Source organism: Dromaius novaehollandiae, chromosome 24, assembly GCF_036370855.1.
Source record: "Dromaius novaehollandiae isolate bDroNov1 chromosome 24, bDroNov1.hap1, whole genome shotgun sequence".
Taxonomy (NCBI): Eukaryota; Metazoa; Chordata; class Aves; order Casuariiformes; family Dromaiidae; genus Dromaius; species Dromaius novaehollandiae.
Genome location: NC_088121.1, coordinates 3,752,100 through 3,774,404, shown reverse-complemented (window position 1 = coordinate 3,774,404; position 22,305 = coordinate 3,752,100). Strand labels below are relative to the sequence as shown.

Genomic DNA, 22,305 nt, shown 5'->3' with positions numbered 1-22,305 from the left:
GCTGCCTCCACATCAGCTTCTACTAAAACCCACAGATCCAGATGTGACCACGATGATGGTAAAATCAGGCCTCAGCGTGCTATTGGTGGTGTATGGGATTTAGCAGTGACAACTGGTAGAAGAAAGCTGACAAATTTGTGCCATGCACAGGTACACATATATACCTCCAGAGCTTGCACAGTGAAAGAGCTAGTTTAGAACTACCGGCTGAAAACCATCTGTTCACATGCCTCCTCAATGACTGGAGAAAGGGGAGGAATAAAAATTGAATGGACCAGCAGACATTTGTTTTCTGACTCACAAGCAAACAAGGTTTAACCTAATTTTAACTGTCTCTGTCTTTGCTATCTTCTGTTGGTGTATGCTTTTCAAAATGAAACTCATTTGACTTCTCCTGTGTCATTCTTGGTCACACTGGGCCAAATTCAGGGCCAAATCACACTGAGGTGAAAAGATGTCCTTTTGCTGGCCTCAGAGGGGTCAAAGCAGATTCTTTGGAAAAAAACCCCTCACCACTACATTGCTTTGTTGTTGGGGAATTCTTCAAAAACAGTTATTTGTTCAATTGTTCTGCAATGAATCAGTAAATACAATTATCTAGAAGATTTTAAAATATGCAGGATGTTCCTAACAAAGACAATTATATTTAAATCAATTTGGAAGAATAAACAACTGCTACTGGTATGTAAGCTGAGCTGTTGCTACACAAAAGCTTCACTAAACTTTGGAACTGTTTTTAAATGAAAGCTAGAGGTCATGCTCTGTTATCATGAAAGATAAGACAGGAGACACTTCCAAGTCTTTTAAAAAAAAAAAATCAGAATATCCAAAGTATTTGGAATTAAATAATATGACTTAAGCCAAAACCCTTAGTGCAAGGCTGTCTTCCCAAAAAGGATCCCCAGCCAGCAGAATGGAGAGACAGCTTTTCAGACAGAATGAGCCAGTCACTGGGGTTATTGACATAGGAAACAAGGAAGAAGGATTCTGAGTTGCTCCCTTCTTGAACTACAGATGATCACTTCCCTTCACCTGCAAGGGCCTATGTTTAGAGCAGGCAAGAAGAAGAGATAGGAAAACCAGTGTGTATGCTGGAAAGCTCAGATTCTCCTTCAGAGTGCAGGAGAAAGCTGGGGATACATGGAGAGCAGAATACAGAATCACCAGGCTTCAAGTTGGTAATCTGAGCCTGGGACTCTGAAGTACGACTTGCTGACCGCAACCCCTATCAGCTCTTCTCTACTCTGGGAAAAATACTGTCCTGCTTTGTGCCTCAGTTTTTTTCCATCTGTAAGTGGAGATATTAATATGCATTCAGCCATCTCCATGAAATGCCATGAGGACTTATTTAGATGAGCCTTTTGAAGAGGTAAAGTACTCTGAGCTATTGTTTCAAATGTCTCATAACAATCTAGTACAGACAAATAAGAAAGGATAAACTACTTGTTAGCAGGCTGATTGTTACAGCCTTTGCTCTAGAGACAGCAGATATGGAACAACATAGAGAGTATCTATCACAAAGTATTAATTATTACTGACCACTCCCCATCATCCACAAATGCTAACAAGAGTGACACAAACCTTGCCATAGGGTTCTGTTCCCAAGGGGCGACTCTGTAAGCTCTCCAGTGCAGCACATTAGTTACAGCGGAAGGAAATTCCTATATTATTTTCACACTTCCTCAGCTTAACATTCCTCAGCCTTTATCCCATGAGGCATCCTGTTGCCTCCCACTCCAACTGTGCAAACCATCCTCAAAGTCATCACTCCTTGATGTAAACTCCCCCTATAAAAGAATTCCTCACCAGTTCCATAGCCTGTAGCTGAGTAAAGATCAGGCAGGGGAGAGGCAAGACTGCACCGAGAGCATATATTACTGATCTTGAGAGGTTTTCCACACACAACCTCTGTAGGACTGAAACTGCCTTGTGACAATCCATCGTATTACTATCCCAAACTGTAGTTTGTCTAGAGTAGCATCTCTAGCTGATCTGACAAGACTCCAAGAGGTCAAGCAGTTAATATAGACTTCTTATCTTAGAAGAACCTCACTTTCTGCAGCTGCACTCCAAGCTGCATGGCAAAATAAATCAATAAATAAATAATAAAATCCACCAGTCTATCTAAAAATAATCAGCAGCATAGCCCTAGTCCTCTGGTCACGCTGAGGTTCACTCTCCCTAACATTCTTTTAAATCCCGTCACAGAGCAAACAACCAGAAAGCCCTTCTAAGCCTTGAGTTTAATGGCAATTTAATTACAGCATCACCTCCTTGGCAGCTCGGGGCTGTCCTGTCTTGGAGACAGGCAGCCCGCCCTAAAGCTGAGGTCTGAATTACTATTAACTTGACACAACCATGGTAGTGCTTTTTGCTTCGAAGGCCAACTTTAAACCCGAGTATCATAAAATTGGTTTAAAGAATCTGCATTACAAATGCCTCGAAAAGCCACACTCTGCATTGCCACAATATATTTTCAGCCTTCACTCCATTACCATTAGACATAAACGCCATTCATTGTTCCACCCCCTAAAGCCACAGAGACTCTAGCTGCCTCAGAACTTCATTTCATGGCAACAGAAGTTTCTGTGTGAATCCTCCTGAACAGGGGCATGAGAGCCTCCAGAGACATATGATCTAGTGAATAAAGGCTCTGAAGGCCCTTCTGTCATTCCTATGGCAACTGACATCCTGTGACTTTGAACAAATCCTTCTTCTGGACATCTATTTCCCATTCTACTTCTTTCATCACCTTAGACTATAACCTGATGATCTCTAACAGATCATCTATATAGTATGTGTCTAGCAGAGCAGGGATGTGACTTTGGTCTAAACACTATTGTAATCAAGATGATGTTTTGCAGAGAATCTGCTCCCCAAACCTGTGTCTTTCCCTTCAGCAAGCCTGCCCAAGCCTTTTAAAACAATGTAAACCCTGGGTACCACAAACAGAGACAAATAGTATGTCTCAAATTAAATAAGCAGCAACCTACACTGGAACAGAACCTTCAACAGAACCAAAACATCACATAAAACATTGCTGAATCTTCCTCTCCACCTGCCTTTTTCCCAGAATACATCTGGGTCTGCCTCTCGACCCATATCTTGGGCTTTTGTCTTCAGTCATCAGGAATAAGTTGAATTCATCTCTAAAACATATGACTGATTTACTTGACTCTAGAGCAGTGCCATCATCCACTCAGTGAATTCAGCTATGACCTAATACTGCACATAAAGGGCAGACCACAAGATACCCAATTCTAACTCTCCACATCAAGATTTACCAGCATAACCTTGTGGACCAGGACTCTTAATACCTGCCTGAGACCTATGGAGAACACTGAAGTGTTTTTCACTAAATCTAGAGTTGAAGGGCATCGGTAGACATATCCAATTCAGACAGATGCCATCAGACTATTACATAAGGAGCTTTTTTTTTTTTTTTTTAAATGAAGGACAGTGATTTTTTTTTTAAATGAAGGACAGTGAAGAGACTAGTGATAGGATTTTCCCATCTGAGCCGACAATGAGGTAACTCCCCCGGTGGCTACTGCAGCACAGTTACATAGAGGTCCAACAGCTCACTCTGCTAATGCCATGGTATTAGACTACTGTGCACTGAGAGAGGCTGAGCACCCAGGACAATTAAAAAAGAAAAGAAAAAATACAGCTAAACATTTGGGTCACAAGAGTCTAAATGATCATGCTGTGAATTCGTTATTATTATGGAGGCATTTGAAGCTTACCAATCCCCTAGAGTCAGCCATTCCTTTATGAATCCTTCAGTCTAATGCTTGCTCAGAACAAAACAAGGGAATAACAGTTACAAAACAAGAAACAACACAGCAGTGTAGTTTCCAAAAGATGAACAAGGAAAGAGTTGAAATTTTTCAAAATTAAACACTCCTGAAGCCTTTCACAAGGCTTTCTTAGCTGGTAACACAGGTTGCATGGATAAAATTCCGTACCTTTCCTATTCCAGCAGCACTGGTCTACTGCCCACAGAACCAGCTGCCAAAGAAGCCAAATCCTTCCCAACACAATCAGCCTGCAGTTCTAAAACTTGTGGACATCACTGTGAGCTCCCTCATGGAGGATTCATATTTTGAGATAAGGTGGGAAGTAGTAGTGCTAAAATGTTATGAAAAAGTTCCTGTTATGAAATTTGTTTGCTCAACTTTGCAAAAATCTAACTGGCTGCAGTAAATATGAAGAAGCTACACCCAAGTTATTGGATGTTTATCATAAAAGCACAGAGAATCCTCACCTTTTCTTTACTGGCAGCATTTTCAAAAGCAAAATTCCATTTAGAAACAATTAAGAAAAAAGAAAAAACAGTGGGGCACTGTCTGGACAGCCATAAAATAAACCATTTTTCCTTACTAAATTTTAAGAATGAATCATAAAATGATCCTAGAGCAGAAAAGGAGGAGGTCAGGTTTTTAACCCATGCAGTTTTACCTTTTTTTCCCCTAACATATATTACAAAAAAGACTCTCCTCCCTGTGAGCAGTATTTCAGCCCTGTAAACCATCAGCCTGGTTGCCTCACACTTGCCTCACAGAAGTGAGGAGGGTGATTTTCCGTTCACAGTCTGTATTTAAGTAAAAGCCAGGAGCACCTTGGTTCTAATCCCTGTTTCATCAGCAACCAAAGGCCTGATTTCCAGCAATATGAAGTGACTGTAGCCTCCACTGATGGCAATGGCTCCGACCTCTAAAAAAGAGGTAATACTAGTATTTATGCATCCGTTTAACAGGGCTTAACGTTGGTCTGATCAGCATTATTTAAGCACTAGTTTTCTGTATGGTGCTGTTGAGTAGGAAAGGTACAGATGCCCAAGCTACCCTGGATACAACAAAGAGCTTGGCTCTAGTTCCCCACTGGCATTCTGTATGGAATACAAAACACCAGTATAACTAAAAACAGCATGTAGCACTGACTTAGTTAAAATGCCACTGGCAGTTTCAATACAGAGCTGAAAGGCTAACTCCATCACATATACAAACAGTTTTGATTAAGTGCAGTCACACTAAATCCATGCAGATAGCATACAAAAACCACAAGACAGGAGCACAGACAATACTAGGGAGCTCAAGCAAATGGCCAGGGATAATGGCAATTATAGAAATATATGCCAGATTAAGTAGCTTACCTTCACTTTGCTGGCTCCCTGCACTGCCACTACCATAGCTGAAGCCTGGGTCTTGATATGCTGGTGGAAAACACGGAGGGGGCAGAGGATACTGATATGGGTATCCTTGGCCTAATGGCCAGGGAGCAGCAGAATGTGGAAGTGGGGCAAGCGTATCCTGATCCGAGGCTCCACTAGAACCATTGTTAAGGTTCAGTGCAGCCATATCTGGAAAAGAAAGAAAAGGTGAAGACTGTGTTCTTCCCTAGCAGCTGACTCCTGAATATTAATAATGTTTGACATAGCATTTGGTATGCCTATGAGGGACAATCTCCAGAGTTCACTCAAAATATCACACATGGTAGGGCAGACATGAAAACTTACTATTGAGAGCCAAAGTACCTTTGCAGTATTTCTTTAAGTCAGGGAGGAATCATCCTCATTTTATAGGTTGGGAACTGAGTGTGACTGATAAGTACAAAGTCTGTGTCATCACCAGGAAATAAACCCTGCTTTCTTGAGTCCCAGTGCAATGTCCTATTTGATGAGTCCATCCTTTTCTAGATGGTCTAACTGCTGGTCTAACAGGAAATGTCAACCACTTGTCATGGAACCTCAGAATAGGGGCCTACTCCAAATGGCCCATTTGTGAAATCCTGCAGGACACTCCTCTGTGCATCCTGCCAGCACAGAACAGACAATACGCATGCAGCTTTGCCCTTCACAGATGGGGAACTTACTGCCACAGAGGTCTCCAAAGACATAATAGCACTGCTCTGAGAAGGTGATTTTGTTCACAGTGTGCCTGAGGTAGCCATGTTTCAACATGCTGCTGGCATATTTTCTAGCCTCCCGTCGGTCTTTGAAGCCTTCCACATGTGTGTAAAGCCAGTCAACCACATCTGCTCCTAAAATGAGAACAGGAAGAGAAGACATGGAAGCATCCAAGTGATTTTTTTTTTTTAATCTTCATGTTATCAAGTAGGCCAGCAGTACTACTGTGCTAGGCACTGAACACAAATACAAATATATAAATATCCTGCTGCAAAGAGCTTAATATACGTCATTTTCACAATTCAGTTGATCAGCAGGTCAATTCAGTCCACTGCTAAACTGCAATAACTTTGCAGCCAAATAAGAGCTGTTTAACAATTCACATTACCACCAAATATTAACAAAGAAAGCAAAGAATTATCTTGCACCCAGTTGAATACTACATTTATCAGTGACACCAAATATGTGTACAGAAAATTTCACTGTTAAGCTCTTCAATCCCTTCACTTTCCTCAGAATGCAGATATTAGATTGTCAAGAGACCTGGGTTCCAATCCTCCTCTACGCAAAAAGTGACTACAGCCTAGATTATTAGATACTAGCACAGTTTGGGTCACAGGATAGTCTCAGACCAAAGGCGGACTACCTGTGGTAATCTGAAATATAATTAAAATGTTTTAAGGTTACGTGGCTGTCTGGGACTGGAATTACAAGGACTGCTGCTCTTCTGAACTTAGGCAGATAGCCAGAGCTACCTGTAAGCTTAAGGAGCAGCTGTGTGTAGCTGTGGGAAATTTACACTGTTTGCCTGTCCAGGCTCTAATGAGCTATTGGTTCTTTCCTGTCACAATTAAATTTTTTCACAAATACCAAGTAAAGGGAATATAAGAGGTGACAGGGAAAACAAAATGATATATACAGTTTCTGCAGCCTATTTCTAAAGAGCCATTGGGTTTTCCCCCAGCATTCCTTTGATCTGCTTACCTATCACTGCATTGGAGATGGTAATTTTTAACCACATCCTGTCCCGGATTTCAAGGCCTGAGTCTGGTAGCTGCATAACCTTGACAATAGTAGCCATGTCACTCTTCACAGTTAAGGGGGATTCTTCTAATTCTAAAAGCAAAAAATGTTACATGCTTCTCTGAAATCAACCGATTCTGAAAAGAACTTCTCAGCTTATCTGGGTGAAGCTTTTCAAGACATAACTTTTCCAACAGATGCAAAACACAGACACAAAGATTCCCAAGTGCACCCTCATCAATGGCATAAATTACAACATTCACACTAATTCTTCAGAAATTGTGCTCAGTGCAACCAGTTTAGTCACTGAGAATGCTGAGTCCCTACACATCTTGAGTCCACCAACCAGCTATAGATCAGCCCTGCACCGTTTCAATCCACACTACATGAAGATTTGTAAAAATAAAACCCCAAGAGTTTTAAGTTTTTCATTTCAAATTGACATTAATAGCCCTTGCCAACCCAAAACTCTTCAGGGCAAGGCCTTTTGGCTTGTGCTTTAACTTTTGGTTTAATTGTCAGGATAGACGCTCGTCCGCAGAAAGATAATGACCATGTCTATTCTTCCTTCAGCATGGATATCAATCTTCACTTGTTTTATTAAGATTTGGACAAGACCACAAGTGGGGAGGTATTGAAATTAGAAAAGAAAGCTTCCATCATATCAAGTTGAAGGCTAGTGGATTCCTTCAAAAACAAAAACACCAAACCAAAAAACAAACAAACAAAATCTTACCAGGCTCTCAATGTTGTCAGTCTTATATAAGCCACCAAGTCATTTAACCCAGTAGAAACATTCTTTCTCCCTGCATCTTTCTTGCAGAAGACTTAGAAAAGCTATTCCCAAATGCCTCAGCAGCCATCACTGCTCCATTCATACTCCCTTATGGGCAGAGCTGACTCACCAGAGGCTTCATGCTTTCCTGATCAATTTTTATAATAAAACCACAACAACAGGGCCCAGTTTTACCCAGCTGAACTAAAGCGTCTATCTTTGGAGTCTAGCTCCTTTAAAAAAATCCTCTTCTACCAGAGACGGAAAGCAAACTGGCATCTAATACTGAAAGTTCAGGGGGTGAATCTGGGCCCAAGAGTCTACTAGCTTTCCTGTGCTGAGTGTAGAATTCAGTTCAATCATCCTGTCTGTCCATAAGGACTATGTTTGTTGGATGTACCACCCAGTCCTCTTTCTTGTTCTCATCGTCTCACCCCTAGAAAATTCATATCCAGCATGCATGTCCTCTGTTTACAGCTCACACCCACCTCCAGCAGGAATTTAGAACCCTCCTCCGCTCCCTTCTCCCAGCTCCCCACATCACCCATTCTCCAAGAGAACGAATTTTGCTCTGTTCCAGCGACTCAAGTTTTTGATAAAAGGTGCAAGAATGAAACAATGAAAACTGAAAATGCTTCTTTCAGTACATGCACTACTAACAGATTAAAATATCACATGCCATCTATGCATGAGGTTTCAATACCTTAAAGTCTGAACAGACAATAAAATTTTGCTTTTGCTTTTTTTAAGTTAGTTTGGTTAGTGGCAAAAAGCAACGTTTGAAAAAAATCAGAAATTGATTTAAATATGTGGGGAGCAATAAACTTCAGTTTCTTGGAGACATGTGGTCTGCATATAAAAAACAACAGTGGCCAAATGATCAATAGTCTCTAGTTTGCTAGTTGCTATCTAAATGTGATTCTCATATGCATCTGAAGTGCATCCACTTGGGGCTGAACCCTGTCAGTCAACTGCGAGCCTGACAACTTGACCATCTGTACAGGTACATGAATAACTGAAGAACAGCACAGACAGTAACTCCTTTCTGAGGAGCCAGATCTGCTGCAAAGCTCTTTCTCAGTGCTATAGTTTTTTGCTTTGAGTGGCATCTTTTTCCATTAGCAGATCCTGGTAAGAAAAGAGGTATATGCGGCAGGAAAAGGAAGTCCTACCACATGTTAAACCACCTCTGGTTTGTATCCTCATTTGTGTGAGGAAGCGCACATTTTCCCAGACACAAAGGCCCCAGCAAAGCATGCAGTACCTCTAGGCTGAATTCTATCAAGTAGAAATAGTTTGAAGTCGCAATCCAAACTCCTCCGAAGTCGATGCAAGAGCAAAAGAGAACTTTCCAACAACACCAGCAGACTTTAACTTCCAAACAGCAGGGCTTTCAAGAAACACTGCAACACTTGAAGTTAATCTCCTGCAATGGGACAGTGCTACTGTGCAGAAGGGGCTCCCACAGCAGCTGAAGAGGGCCTGGAAAGATCTACCTTTAGCATATTAAACCAGCACTGGGGTTTGTACTGACTGAGACAGCAGCTCCAACACAGATGCACTACTGTGACAGAACGGTCTCCCGCATAAGCCAAAACACCACTGGAGAACAAGATATTTTTTTCAGCAATAACTACTATGAAGAACTCAGTCTGCCTTAGCTTGGGTAGTCCTGTGTTTGAAGGAATGCACCTGAAAAAATAAAGAACTAATACAGAATAACCTCCACTGTGTGATGGTGATTTGTATGGCCCCAAAATCTCAGCTACTTTAACCACTAATGTGGATGCAATGGTGACTGTGCAAATGCTTCAGATGTCAGAACTTCAATTTTGATCCAGAGGCTAGAGAGCAAAGGGAAGCTATTCAGATGTAAAGCAAAGTTATTCAATCCATTTACATTATCCTGGCCTCACTATATAAACAGAGTAAAGCAGAAGACATTCACAATACTTAAAACAAGAAACCCTGAAACTGACTTGCCCTCATCTAACAGGACTCCACTAATTCATTGCCTCCACTTTTACAGCCAGATACCACAGAACAGATACTATATCTGCTTCGAATACCAGTGACTCTAGCCTCAAAGGAAGCAAAATGGTGAATCTTGCACTGGAACATGAAAATTCAGAAAGCCCCATTCTGCATGCAGCTCTTTGCTCTTTGGGATGTAAACACATGTTCTCTTCTTCTTTCTCTCTCTCTCTCTCTCCCCTCTCCTCCTTCCTCTTTCCCCCAACTTTGCCTTTCCTGGCAGAGAAGTTCACATGACAGGTGCTCTTTGTCCCCAGGGCCCTGAGGTGCTGCCTCCAATGTTCAGTTGGGTTTAAAGCATTGAACTGAGGGAAGAAGGATTAAACAAATGGCAGTAGAGGTGGCAATAAAGGTCAGGGATACTCCCTGAGTTCTTGCATTGAGAAAACGAAACATTGTATGTCACTGGCATAGAAATGAAAAGCTATCTCCAGAAACATGGTTCTGCTCCCAAAAAACTTTATTTTAAAAAGTATGATTGAGAAGGTGTGTGCATTCCACATTTCTCAACCATTTTACTATATTTCAAGGCACCCGATACATGAATGTTTCAAGAGGAATGTAAACAGAGCAAGATTCTTGCTGTTTGACAGTGATCAGCAGATACATTCAACTCCAGCAATCTTTAGCACCAATAAGCCTGAAAACAGATCTCCAGATAAAACAGTCATGGCATAAGTGGTTCACTTGCTTTTTACTACTGATATATTTCCCCTTCAGTGGTGCCACCTGCTATCTAAAGAGGAGCTGGGCGACTACACCTACAAAAAAGGTAAAACCTCTTTCAGTTCAAGGTGGGGTGATAATTTCAGGATTTATCTGCTTATGAAATCAGAGTGGGTGAGTGGAAAAAAGAAAGGCAGACACTCACATAGTCCCCTTAAATGCAAAGACATCAGCAAGGGTCAAAATTAGAACCTTCACACTTCAGCCATGCATTTGTCTGAGAAAGATTCCGTCACTAATCACCAACACATTGGTCCTTAAAAAGATCACTCCCCTTTTTTTGTCCTTTCTCTCTGGAAAAATCTTACGAAATGAAAAATTTCTCTGAAGAGTCTTTCCAATTTGGACTCTGGGTCTGGCAGATACTTCAACATATCTGCCTCGTTAAGCACGTAACTATTTATCTGATTTTCAATGAATGCATACTGAACTAGCATCTTTTCACAAATGAGATATTCTCCTCAGAACTTTAAAGCCACCTCATGATTTGTGTGCGTGTATAAATGTATAAATCTCCTTGCTACAGATGAACAAATTTGACAGAGAGGTTGCTTCTCTAAAGAAATTCTTCCATATCAGTATTACAGGAAACAAACACATACCTAATGGGATGCAAAGTACTTCAAAACTTTCATGTCAAGATACCAGTATTAAGTACTGTTTTAAATATAGATACTTTCCTGAACCAGGACTTCACTGGACAGTGATCCGAGGAATATATGCTCCTTGTTTATTTGCCTTGCCTTACAGCCACGTATTTCAAACCAAATGTCATCTTTTATCCTATACTCATATCAGAAAGCAAAGGAAGAGTCAAAGAGAGGAAGAGTTTATATTCTTCAAATAAAAATTTCCAAGATGAAGAATCATGAAAACTCATTGGTTACATGGATATGACTATTCTGGAGACTGCCACAGACAGACAAACCAGAAAAGGAGGCTGAACTCTAACCTTAATTTCAGGTGGGAAGTTAAACTTGTTTCTCCCTTGTTCAATAAATTCTATGAAAAGGAATTGTACCATACTACTTATGCAACCTAAAAGTATAAAGTAGTCTATGTGAATATCAGTGGAAGGCTTCCTAACATATACCAACGTACCTTATTACCCAGTGGTATCTACCTGAAGGGAAATGATTCCCATCTCTAAGAAGAACAAAAACAAAAAACAAAAACAAAAAACCCACAGTCAAATGCAAGGAGGAAGACCTCACATTTTTCTGAGGGGGTAAATTTGGAGGCCTGCCTTTTAACTTTTAAAGGACCAAAAGCCATCCCCACTTTCTGGATGTGAACTATGGCAAACATCACTGCATTAACTTCTGACCTTCCAAAAAAAAAAAAAAAAAAAAAAAAGGGTTTTATGCTCCCCACAAGATTTACAGATACAAGAAAACATTCAAGAGTTCTGTGGTGGCTGTCGTTTTCATCGTGCTTGTGGCTGGGGTCGGTTTTGCGCACACCTCTGCACTGCAGGCCCCGAGCAGAAGACGCCTGCCCTGTGCTGGCCGCAGTGTGACTTACTTTCCGAATCGGGAATTGAGCTTGTTAGTGAGGAGCTGGTAGATGTGGTGATGCTCATGGAGGGGCTCATACCGTAACGGGGGTACGCTCCCGTCATGGCTGTGGTATGAGAGATCCATGCTGCAGGGTCAATTGGCCTCACTGGTTCAGCTGCAAAACAATCAGAAAGGGAGAAGCAAGCAAACGGAATCAGATTTGCAGTAAACACCAGGATCTAAATAAGAAGGAATGCTTTTTGAATGCCCAAGTCCTTGTCATTCTGATCATGCAACTGCCAGCATGGGGAAACAGAAGGCACCCTGCCAGCAGCATCTGATTTTATCTGGAAATTGCTGCACCAGCCTAATAGGATACAACCATGACACTCATGTTCCTGTAATTGTAGGAGAAGTGAAATCATTTCCCTTGTGGGAAGGAAGTTATCAGTCCAGTAATAATAATTTACTATTATTCTGTACAGTGAGATAGAGCTTCTGATTTCACTATGATGTGCGTGTGAGTATCCTCACAAACAGGAAAATCACTGCCTACTTCTAAGGGCTTTGGACCCAAAATAACCTCTCAGAGAATGAGTCCTCTAGTGAAGGTGAAATAAAACAGTAATTGTAGACTCAGTATTTGCAGAGATGGAGCATCCTGGAGTTCCCCTCTCAGTGCGATCCAAAGCTACATGAATCAAAAGTAGGACTCCCACAAATTCAGTGGGCACTTAAGGCTTAATCTTAAACACTTAAGATACCCCATTGGCTATCTTAAACCTTTGCCTCTCAAAACAAAAAGCAAACAATACATCACAACCTTGAAATAAAAACATGGAACTTCTAGGGAAAGGAAATCTGTTAGATATCAGAGTAGCTGAAAATGTTTTAGACCTTGAAGGCTCTACAGGAATCCAGCAAGGAGCACAGACATGCACTTACCCCTGGGGATGGTGAAATAACTCCTGGGAGTAGGGTCCCAGCATTTGGCTACTGTTAGGCTGATGGGTCTAGAAAGAAAGAAAATAGGCAAGGATGACTCTTAACTTTCCTTGAAGAATTTGTGAGAACCACAATGAACTCTTTTGAACAAACTTATTCCTATGCAGCAGTAGTCAAGTACATTTTGAGAATGCTTTTGTGATGCCGGTCAAAGTACGTTCAGTATGAGCCAGTATCAGGTTATTTCAGTTTTTCCATATATCAGCAGCACTATTGGTGAAAACTTGAATGATCAGCTCTTGAGATTTTAAAACTCTGACCGGATAAACAAATAGTGCCATCAAAACCAGGCAACTCCTACTTCGTGTTGGTTTTAGCTGGTAAATTGGAACCAGCCTCACCTATTCCTCACTTACCCTGAGAAGTTCAGGGTCGAGATCAGCAGCCACGCTTGGTCACTTATTCAGACCAAAATGTTGATTTTTCTGATATTTGCTCAACACTAATAACTGCATAAGGAGAATAAGTAACAAAGAAGATTTTGTAATATGCTCACCCTGGCTTGGAGACTATTTCCCGTAAAACTCGTACTGCATCATCATTGCTCATGTTCTCAAAATTGACGTCATTCACCTGAAATGTTGCAAGAGACAGAAGTCTGGCTTTGCAATAGGAGAGGTAAAGACATTTTAATTGTTTGTTTCCAAATATATTTGCCTTATAAGCTTTTCCATTCTCCTGAGCAGCTGCAGAAATGTTGTGTTTCTCAGAGCACATAAACCATCCAGCAAAGAGTTGGCAAAGATTTAGAGTTTCAAGTGACAGCAGTCTGTAACACATTTCTCCGACTACAGATGAACTCTGTTAACTGATTGTTATGTCCCTGGATCTGGTGGGATGACTGAGCTGAAGCCACTAATGTATGAGCCAGCAGCACGTATTTTTGGACATGGACCAACCTGCAGAAGCATGTCTCCTGGTTCAATTCGTCCATCTGCTGCCACAGCCCCTCCTTTCATAATAGAGCCAATGTATATGCCACCATCGCCCCGGTCATTGCTCTGTCCTACAATGCTGATCCCCAGGAAGTTATACTTTTCTATACAGATAGAAAGTGGAGGGTGGGAAAACAAACAAACAAACAAACAAACAAGGTGATTAGAATGATAGTGAAAAGCTACCACCAGGCTACTTCAGTCCTCAAAATCAGTACATGGCTTTCTCTCAAGAATGACCTGGGCCATGTTTGATTTACAGCTATCTCAGTTTACCCTTTTGGTCTGCGTCTGGCCTGGCATGTACGCTGCAGCAAGGAAGAGTTGCTAAACACTATTTTTTCATACAAGACATTGAAAAGTTGAATTTAAAAATAAGCAAGAGAAATGACATTGGAAAGACATGTCTACACCTAGAAATTAAGCATGTGATCAGCATTAGGCAATGTTTGTTTTTCCACACCTCAGAAAGGCAGAAAGAATTTGGTGCTACTGAAAAACACTGGATTGACAGTCCTGAACATTTTCATCTGGCTAAACAAAGAAATGTATGAGTAGCTGAAATGCAAACTTCAGTGCCCTTTTACTCTTGTTCCTTACCATAAGCGTGACCCTTTACCATTCCTAGGAATAAGAGAAGAACTCCATTTCCAAGGTTTAGAGGTCCAGCTCCTTTCCTGGGCTTATCAGCAAGAACACTGATCTGCTTGTACAACTGACTCACAACTATCCTGTGTTGGACCAGGAATCTGGGCACCGTCAACAGAACAACTCTCAACTGCCATATCCTTTAGTTCAAACTGGAGTCATTTCACGTTAAGGGAACTTTCAACTGGCTTCATAGGCTGCCGCACCATGACAAAAATACATCTGGATCACTTAAAATTCGTCATAGAAAAAGTATTGCTCATCTCTTACCCATGTTGAGCGTGACAGTGATGATATTTAGGGACATGGTAGAATCAGTGATGCTGCTGAACGACGACGACTGCAAAACACAACAGAGAATTCTCCAGGTTTTAAATGGCTCGAAGACAGACAATAAAAATGATCACTGAAGACAATTTTATTGGGAACTGATTAATGGTTTCTGTTTGGAAGGTATCCAGAAACCACTATGGCCTCCTCCAAATATTACTCTTCATTTAGAATCTGTGAGGAAAAAACATCTGAACACAATCTGGGTGTTCTCCAAAAGCTTGTCTGCAAAACACACAGAACAAGTTCCTATACTGAGGTTTCTCAACCGTAGTACAAGTTGAATCACTTCTGCTTCCTGACTACATGACTGGCAGGCAGAGACATTTAAGTACTAAAGTGCCCAGTGTAGCATGAATTATTACACCCACAGCCTCTCCGTGAAGGGACGTGTGAACAACACATGACCTTTCAGAAAGTCAGAAGACAAACCAAGAAATACAAATATATTCCAAAAATATGTTTTAAAACAGCTTTTCTCACTATTACTCCAGTTCCAGTGATAAAATATATACATATTCATCCCTTAATCGCTGAAGACAGATGTTTATAGCAGAATGAAATAAGTACTTGATGAAGGTAAAGTGCCATCTGAACCACCCTCATCCTGCTACTAGAGGACTAGCACAGAAAAGGGCAAGAGAAAAGATCTGCAGTCTTCTATAAACTCAGACTTCTCCTTCAAGCAGAATACAAGACAGGGCACTTTACACATCAGATGCCTAACACTATAGACATCTTCACATTAACCCTTTGCTCAGACCAGACAGTAGCATAATGGAGGTTTTCTTACAGAATGGTCTCAAAAGAGGCAACAAGAAATGTGATCACTCAAAAACAAAAGCAGGAAGAGGGAGGAGAAAAACATTTTTGAATCATGCTGCAGCATTTGAAATGTTAGACTTTTAGTCCAGAGAACACTGGAGCCAAGAGAGTCTTCCCAATGAATTCAATAGGACACAGAATCTGAATCCCTTCCTAATTCACATGCTACACTCAAAACTACGGTTCACCTCCTTGGAAAATTATGATGCCAGCCTTACCCTGTCAATCTGCCGCATCCTTTGTTTCCTCCTCCTGCGTTTATGCTTCCGTATGAGCCGGGACGAAGTACTTTGCTCGGTGGAGCTACTCAACCTGGGGGAAATTCAGAGCAAAACTTCAACTCTGTAAAGCTGAGCCATTTGCCATTCTCTGCACCCTTCCAAAAAAGGCTGATTACCACAGATACAGAAGAGTGTAAATCATGCAGACACCATCAACTAGCTTACAATGCATTGTTCTGCTTGTTGCTGAATTGCTGCTTGACCCCAGCATGTGCTGTTATCCTACCCACTGTGTAGGGGCACAGGAAAGTTGCCAGCTAAATTGCAGCATGGATTAGAGAGTATAATTTATTAGCTTTCTTCCTTTTCGGAATAAGAATGAACTCAAGCCTCATCTCAACAGACATATATCATCCTGATTTAACCACACAAAGGTCACAGGTAGCTATCTTCCAGTACTTAAAGGTGGTCCTGACCTCATGCCCATCAAAGAAAATGCACACTGTAAGAACAGCCGTACACTAAGTAATGATTTTAATCTCTGCTCTGAGAGAAGCTCCAGAACAGACAACCTGAAGAATCTCTTAATATTATTTTTTGTGAGCCTTATCACAGTGCTCTTATTTTCTTGTGCTGCTATCTATCACATTCATGGGAACTTAATATAGGGGCTTGAATTTTACAAAATAAAATAGCAGACAATAGCTACTACCAAACAGTGAGTGACCCAGGAACAGTGAACATGATTTACCTCTACATGTTTTGTTCTTTTTATTCTGGTTATAGGGGTTTTTTTTAAGGCTCTCCCAGATTCTGCCACATTCTACATAAATATCCTGAAGATCCCCCCAACATTTAAGAATATTAACCATTCCCATTTTACATGTGGAGGACCGAGACTCAGAAAGAGAAATTTCTTTTGCCCAAACTAACTTCAAAAGCCTGGAACAAAGCCAAGTTTTCAGAGATACCAGTGTAACACCACAAAGACATCTCTCCTCTATTTATTAACTTAAAGAATGCTAAAACAGACAAAATCGGTAATGCTCCACCTTTAATCAGGAGAAAAAAGATCCAGCCCTATCACACTAGTAAGTGAACTGGCAATGTCACAAAGACGACAGTGCCAGTCTTTTTCCCCAGTCTCCATGTTGCTGTCTTCAAAGCTCTAGCCACATATATAAATGTTAGAATACCACAAGCAATACCACAATACCTGATGTTAGCGCCTTACATTGCCTATTACAAACCATTTTACTAACAATATTCTCCCTCTTTCTTTCTCCTCTCCAATTTAACACTCCTTCTCTTCTCAAAACATCTCATAAGCAGGATTCTAAAACCTTCCAACACACCATAGTCAGGGAGAATCTGAAGAAAGGCAAGGTATATTGCTCACACCACAGTGAACCTGCCTCCTCTTTGAGAAGCACAGCAAAAAGAAAATAGGCAAAGGACTGGGGGAGCTTTTCTGCCCGAATCCAAGTCAAGCAACAAAATGCCTTTGAAGGCTGTAAGACAGATGTGAGTGTCCTTCTTCCACGGATTAAGTTCAGTGCTCCAAGCTGCAAACAAACCCTCTGCCTAGAGATTCCATTCCTTGCTGCAGACGCAACACAGGGATACGAAAGGCTTGCTCTTTTGCATGACGGTGCAAGACTTTCCACCAATTTCAGAGGCAGCTGAGCTAGACTATAACAGAAAAGACAAAACATCCAATCTTATCTGCTTTTTGCCTACTCTAATTGCACCTTAAAATCCTTCACAGGAGCCAGGCAACTGATTTTCATTGTTTAGATCCATATTTCACCTACTGCCATACCACATTTTATGCAATTTATCCCAGCGCATTACTTAAGGAATATGCAGTGCCTTCTGTCCCAACTTATTCAAAATAACATCCCTAATGGTTACTGTCATTAAATTTATGCATGCTATTTCATTTATTCAGTTTCCCATTATTATGTGCCTGAAAGGGTTAATGCCTCTGGCTAACACTGTCTACTGTTAAAAGCAATTTTAGGTTAGCAATGTTTGTATAGCAGTGAAGGAAAATGGAGAGAAAGCCATACTGAAAGCCACAACTGCTGCAGCAGAAGATCAGGGAGGGAATTCACCCACTATCACAGAATAGCTGAGGTTGGAAGGGACCTCTGGAGATCCTCTAGTCCAACCCCCCTGCTCCAGCAGGGTCAGCTAGAGCACGTTGCCCAGGATTGTGTCCAGATGGCTTCTGAGTATCTCCAGTTGCAAAGCTCTTCCTCCACTTTCAATGCTGTTCCTCCACTTTCCAGGCAAAGGCTGGATAGCAAGTTATGGAAATATGGGATAGGAATAGAAGATCTTCAGCAGACAGGTTACTGAATTTCTTTGCCTTAAGTAGCCTTGGAAGTAACCTGGTCCTATTCCATGGCACCTTATGCCCTTCCTAAGTAAGCAACTGAAAAGTACCTACCAACGTATGTTAGCATGTTTTCTCATCAAATTCAAATTTTCCATTGTTCCTGTGCACTGCCAGTAAAAAAAGCTTTACTGACTGCCAATCTGACTGGTTGTGTCAATTTCCTCCTTCTGTTCTTGGGTACATCAATAAGTTGTTGCTCAGAAAAACAAAGAACTATTACTCCCAAATTTTAGTCTGATCTAGTAAGATTGGGCTAGACAAAAATAACTTTTTGCTTACACTGAGTATGGTTGGAAAATTGCTCTCTGACTCTCTGAGTAAGTAAGTATAGGATTCAAAAATACTTTCATTACTATCTTTACAGAGATACATCAGGGATGAGCCCAAAAAGATGGACTGGGAAAAAAAAAAGAAAAGAATGAAGAAAAGTCTAAATACACTGCAGAAAGAACATATCTGCAGTGATGGAGGCGTGAACAATTAGCTCATGCTAATATCAGCATCATGTTTCTTCTTCACTTTTGCTCTCTTCATGTACTTTGGCAACTCTGCAAGGGGAAACTCCTTTCAGAAATTGGTTCAAAATTTAATAAACGATACAATGGTTAGATTCCTTCTCTAAACAATGAGCTTTTTATTATTATTATTATTTTTTAATTAAACCACCAAGAACATAATTTTCTGGCAAATTTCTGGCACTTCTGTTTCCAGATTGTAATTTATGAAGAGAAGTGATACTCTTCTTATCTGCTGTATTTTCTCATTCACACTGCATCAGATTGCAGGAATGGAAATCAGTTCCTTAGAAAGGCCATAGTTCAGATTTATTTCAAGAAGGCAGATAATATTCCAGGGAACTACTTGATCTAAAACAGTCTCTCACATTAGTTTCAGAAAGTTCATGATCAAGAGGCATTATAGAAACATTTTTATGTGCCTAAACACTGGCTTCCTCATAGATAAACATTAGAAGTTGGTGTTGAAAAATGTATGCAAAGAAGAAGAAGAAGAAAAAAAAAAAAAAAAAAAAGAGAAGCTATGTTACACTGGAGAAACCACAAATGGAGGACTCAACTCAGTTTTCATCCATTCTTGTGAGAAGCTGGACTACAACTTAAGCTGTCTTAACGAACCTACATGCAACACAGCTTGCTTTGGCAAGACTCCTATACTGTGTGAAAGCACATTTGTAAACAGGTTTCACAGTCTCTACCATTTCTTAAAAAGGAGTCAAGCCAATTCTTTTTTCATATAGTTATGGTACATTTAACCATCTCTACTTGTCAATTTTTTAAAATCTATAGTCATAATATATCTTTGCTGAATAATTCATAAACACTGCTTATTTCCTATACTAGTATCTGGATGCTAAACAGCAGCTCAAAAGTATTCTAACAAAGCCTAGTTTTTTCTTTCTCTAGTATCCCCAGAAATGATATGATTCTTGCAATCTGATGAGCAAGACGAGGTGGTATACGTAAGCTTTTGGGAAAAATAAAGTGTAAAGATGAAAAAAGAAATTGGGAATCGTAACCATCAATGTCTTGCGCTAGCTACTGGCCAAAGCCCTGACTGTACTTTTAAAAGAAAGGCTAATAAACGCCACAGGAAAGATTAAAAAAAAAAAAAAAAGTCCAATCTACATTCCGTGAAGGCAAAAAAAGTAACAAATGATTTGTTAAATTAAAGGAAAGCTTATCCATATGGTTTAAAAAGAACCACTGTTAATTCTGAAGTGAAAAATAAATGTAGTTGATATTTTTGACAGTGAATTATTTCAGTTACTTTGGAGTAAGAATACTAACTGTTGGTTGCTCACAATAACCCTACAGCCACAGGCTTCCCAAGTTCTAGATACTTATTTGCTTAACAAAAGTAAGGCAGAAACAACAGTTATTGAAAAGGTTACCGTGAGCTCCATCCATCAATCTGTACTCAAAATATCACCTACTACCTGCAAATGTCACTAACATTCAATTATATCATGATTTTTTTCTTCTGTCTTCAAATTATTACGTTCACATTATTTCAAGGGCCCTTTTTAAGAGCAAACTTTTTGTCTCTTTTCCTGCATCCCAAAAGAAAAATAAAGATTAACCAAAACAGCAGCTTTCTGCTCCCTGAATTTCAAAAGTCAATAGAACTGCCACTGTACTTGAAGAACTTCTGACAGAGATCTGCCTGTACTATAAAAACGTGCCATACAAGAAAAAGAAGCCAAATGAATTTTACTAAACATAATACATCCTTAAAGCAGAAAGGGTGAATGTAGGGAACTGTACTGTCTTGTAATGCCTGTGAACGATTAACTCGCTGGAAAAAAAACTGCGCTCCCTCTCTCTGACTAAATGTAATATAACTTCCTTGGACAGGAAATTAACCAAATCTGCTTCACTGCTCCAAATTGAAAATAAAAATATAAAACAACATCAAACATCCTTAGAAAAGCATCCCAAATCTTACAACCTCTTCACTTTTAAGGTAGTAATATTCTTCACATCTAATTTCTTCTCTCAGTGTCCTCCATATACAACCTCCTTCACAACGCAGATTCTGACACTGGAGCTCATCAGCTGTTACTAAATAAACTTACCCCCTTGAACCTCTTCCCCAGGCCCTGGTCTCCAGCAGAGAGCATGTCTGATTATTTGGCTGTATTTGCCTCTTAAGAAAACGTCTCCCTGCCAGCACAGTCTCTCATCTGCTTGAGAACATCACTGCAACACAACAGCATACCTTGGAGCATTCCATTACGTTGTTCTTCCTGACTAGCTGGCCTGACAGCTATTCTGTGTGCCAAAAGCTTCTAACCTAGAAAAGAAAAGGCCTCCACAGCAGTTTTGAAGAGCCTCTTTCTTCTCAGGTCAGGCACAGGAAGTTTTACTTTATTAACAGATGGAGGGATTTGCTGGGTCTAGTATACTGTGCTTCAGCAGCCACCCTGACTGTGCTACTGTATGTGCGTACTGTAAGTCTCTCCTACCGCGTACCTTGCTGCCATGGAAGTAATTCATTTATTTACAAGAAACAAAATCGTCTGCATTTTTTTTTTTAAGGTTGGGGGAAGGGAGGGCTGGAAGGCCTCAAGGCTTTAGGAAGGCTTAGAGTACCTTCAGGTTAAGCACTGATCCTGCTAAACATTTATGCATGTGAACATCCAAGTGAACTACAAAGCATCCTAAGGACTAATTTTCTGTATCCTCAGGTGTCAGCAACTTTGCTGTAACTGCAAAATAGGTTCTCACAGCTAATCCAGAACCAAATCTTAAATGTTAATGTAGTCACCCTTTCATCCCTTTAGAAGCACTCAGCATTTAAACAGCAGTTGAAGGAACAGGTATTCTTCAAAAGGTATTTAGGCTGTGACCAACTCTAAGACCACAAATATATCCACTGAACTCAATAAGCTAATCATCTGTCGGTAAATATGGCAAACATTTCATCTGTCGGTAAATATGGCAAACATTTAAGCGTCATTTTCATGGGTTGTTCTCTGCTGTTTCTCATCTACCTGGAATTCAAGAATGCCATATTTATACCTTGTTTTAGCTATAGGTCTCTTTGAGCAACCACAGATCTGTAAAGGGTTTTTGTATCCTGTTTGGATGCATGAGATGTTATAACAGCTCTAGAAGCAATGCTTAGGGAATGCTATCACTGAAGCCAGGAAGGGCAACAATATTAGTTTTGACTGGTTTTGCACCTTTAAATATATATATTTTTCAAATCTGAGGAATTCATCAGGTTATCAGCCTTTTAAAAAATAACTAAAATATCTTGAGAGATTAATGAGGATGCCTTGAAATGGAAGGCTTTTTTGCTAACAGCAAGGAATAATTCACCACATTCTCCCTGGTTGCATGAAAAGAACAAGTTAACTAAAAAGTCATATAAATATTTGGAGACATGACCTGCCTTTTTAAGACATTAACTTGGATGAATTCCTCTACTCACAGGTCTCGGACAGTATGC

General features: G+C 40.4%; 1 protein-coding gene across 10 annotated transcripts in view; it reads right to left on the bottom strand.

The window, feature by feature from the left end:
• DVL1 (dishevelled segment polarity protein 1) overlaps positions 1-22,305 on the bottom strand; it is a 119,111-nt gene that overhangs the window by 4,761 nt on the left and 92,045 nt on the right. For 8 of the 10 annotated variants that reach the window (XM_064525480.1, XM_064525484.1, XM_064525485.1 and 5 more), the window contains 9 exons: positions 15,927-16,020; positions 14,824-14,893; positions 13,870-14,009; positions 13,467-13,543; positions 12,911-12,978; positions 11,991-12,140; positions 6,893-7,024; positions 5,875-6,042; positions 5,156-5,362 (listed from right to left, as the gene is read on the bottom strand). In XM_064525480.1, the coding sequence (XP_064381550.1) occupies positions 5,156-5,362; positions 5,875-6,042; positions 6,893-7,024; positions 11,991-12,140; positions 12,911-12,978; positions 13,467-13,543; positions 13,870-14,009; positions 14,824-14,893; positions 15,927-16,020 (1,106 nt within the window). Of the gene's footprint in view, positions 1-3,746; positions 3,794-5,155; positions 5,363-5,874; positions 6,043-6,892; positions 7,025-11,990; positions 12,141-12,910; positions 12,979-13,466; positions 13,544-13,869; positions 14,010-14,823; positions 14,894-15,926; positions 16,021-22,305 lie in introns of all 10 variants that reach the window. The other 2 variants (XM_064525483.1, XM_064525481.1) reach the window with 2 other exon arrangements.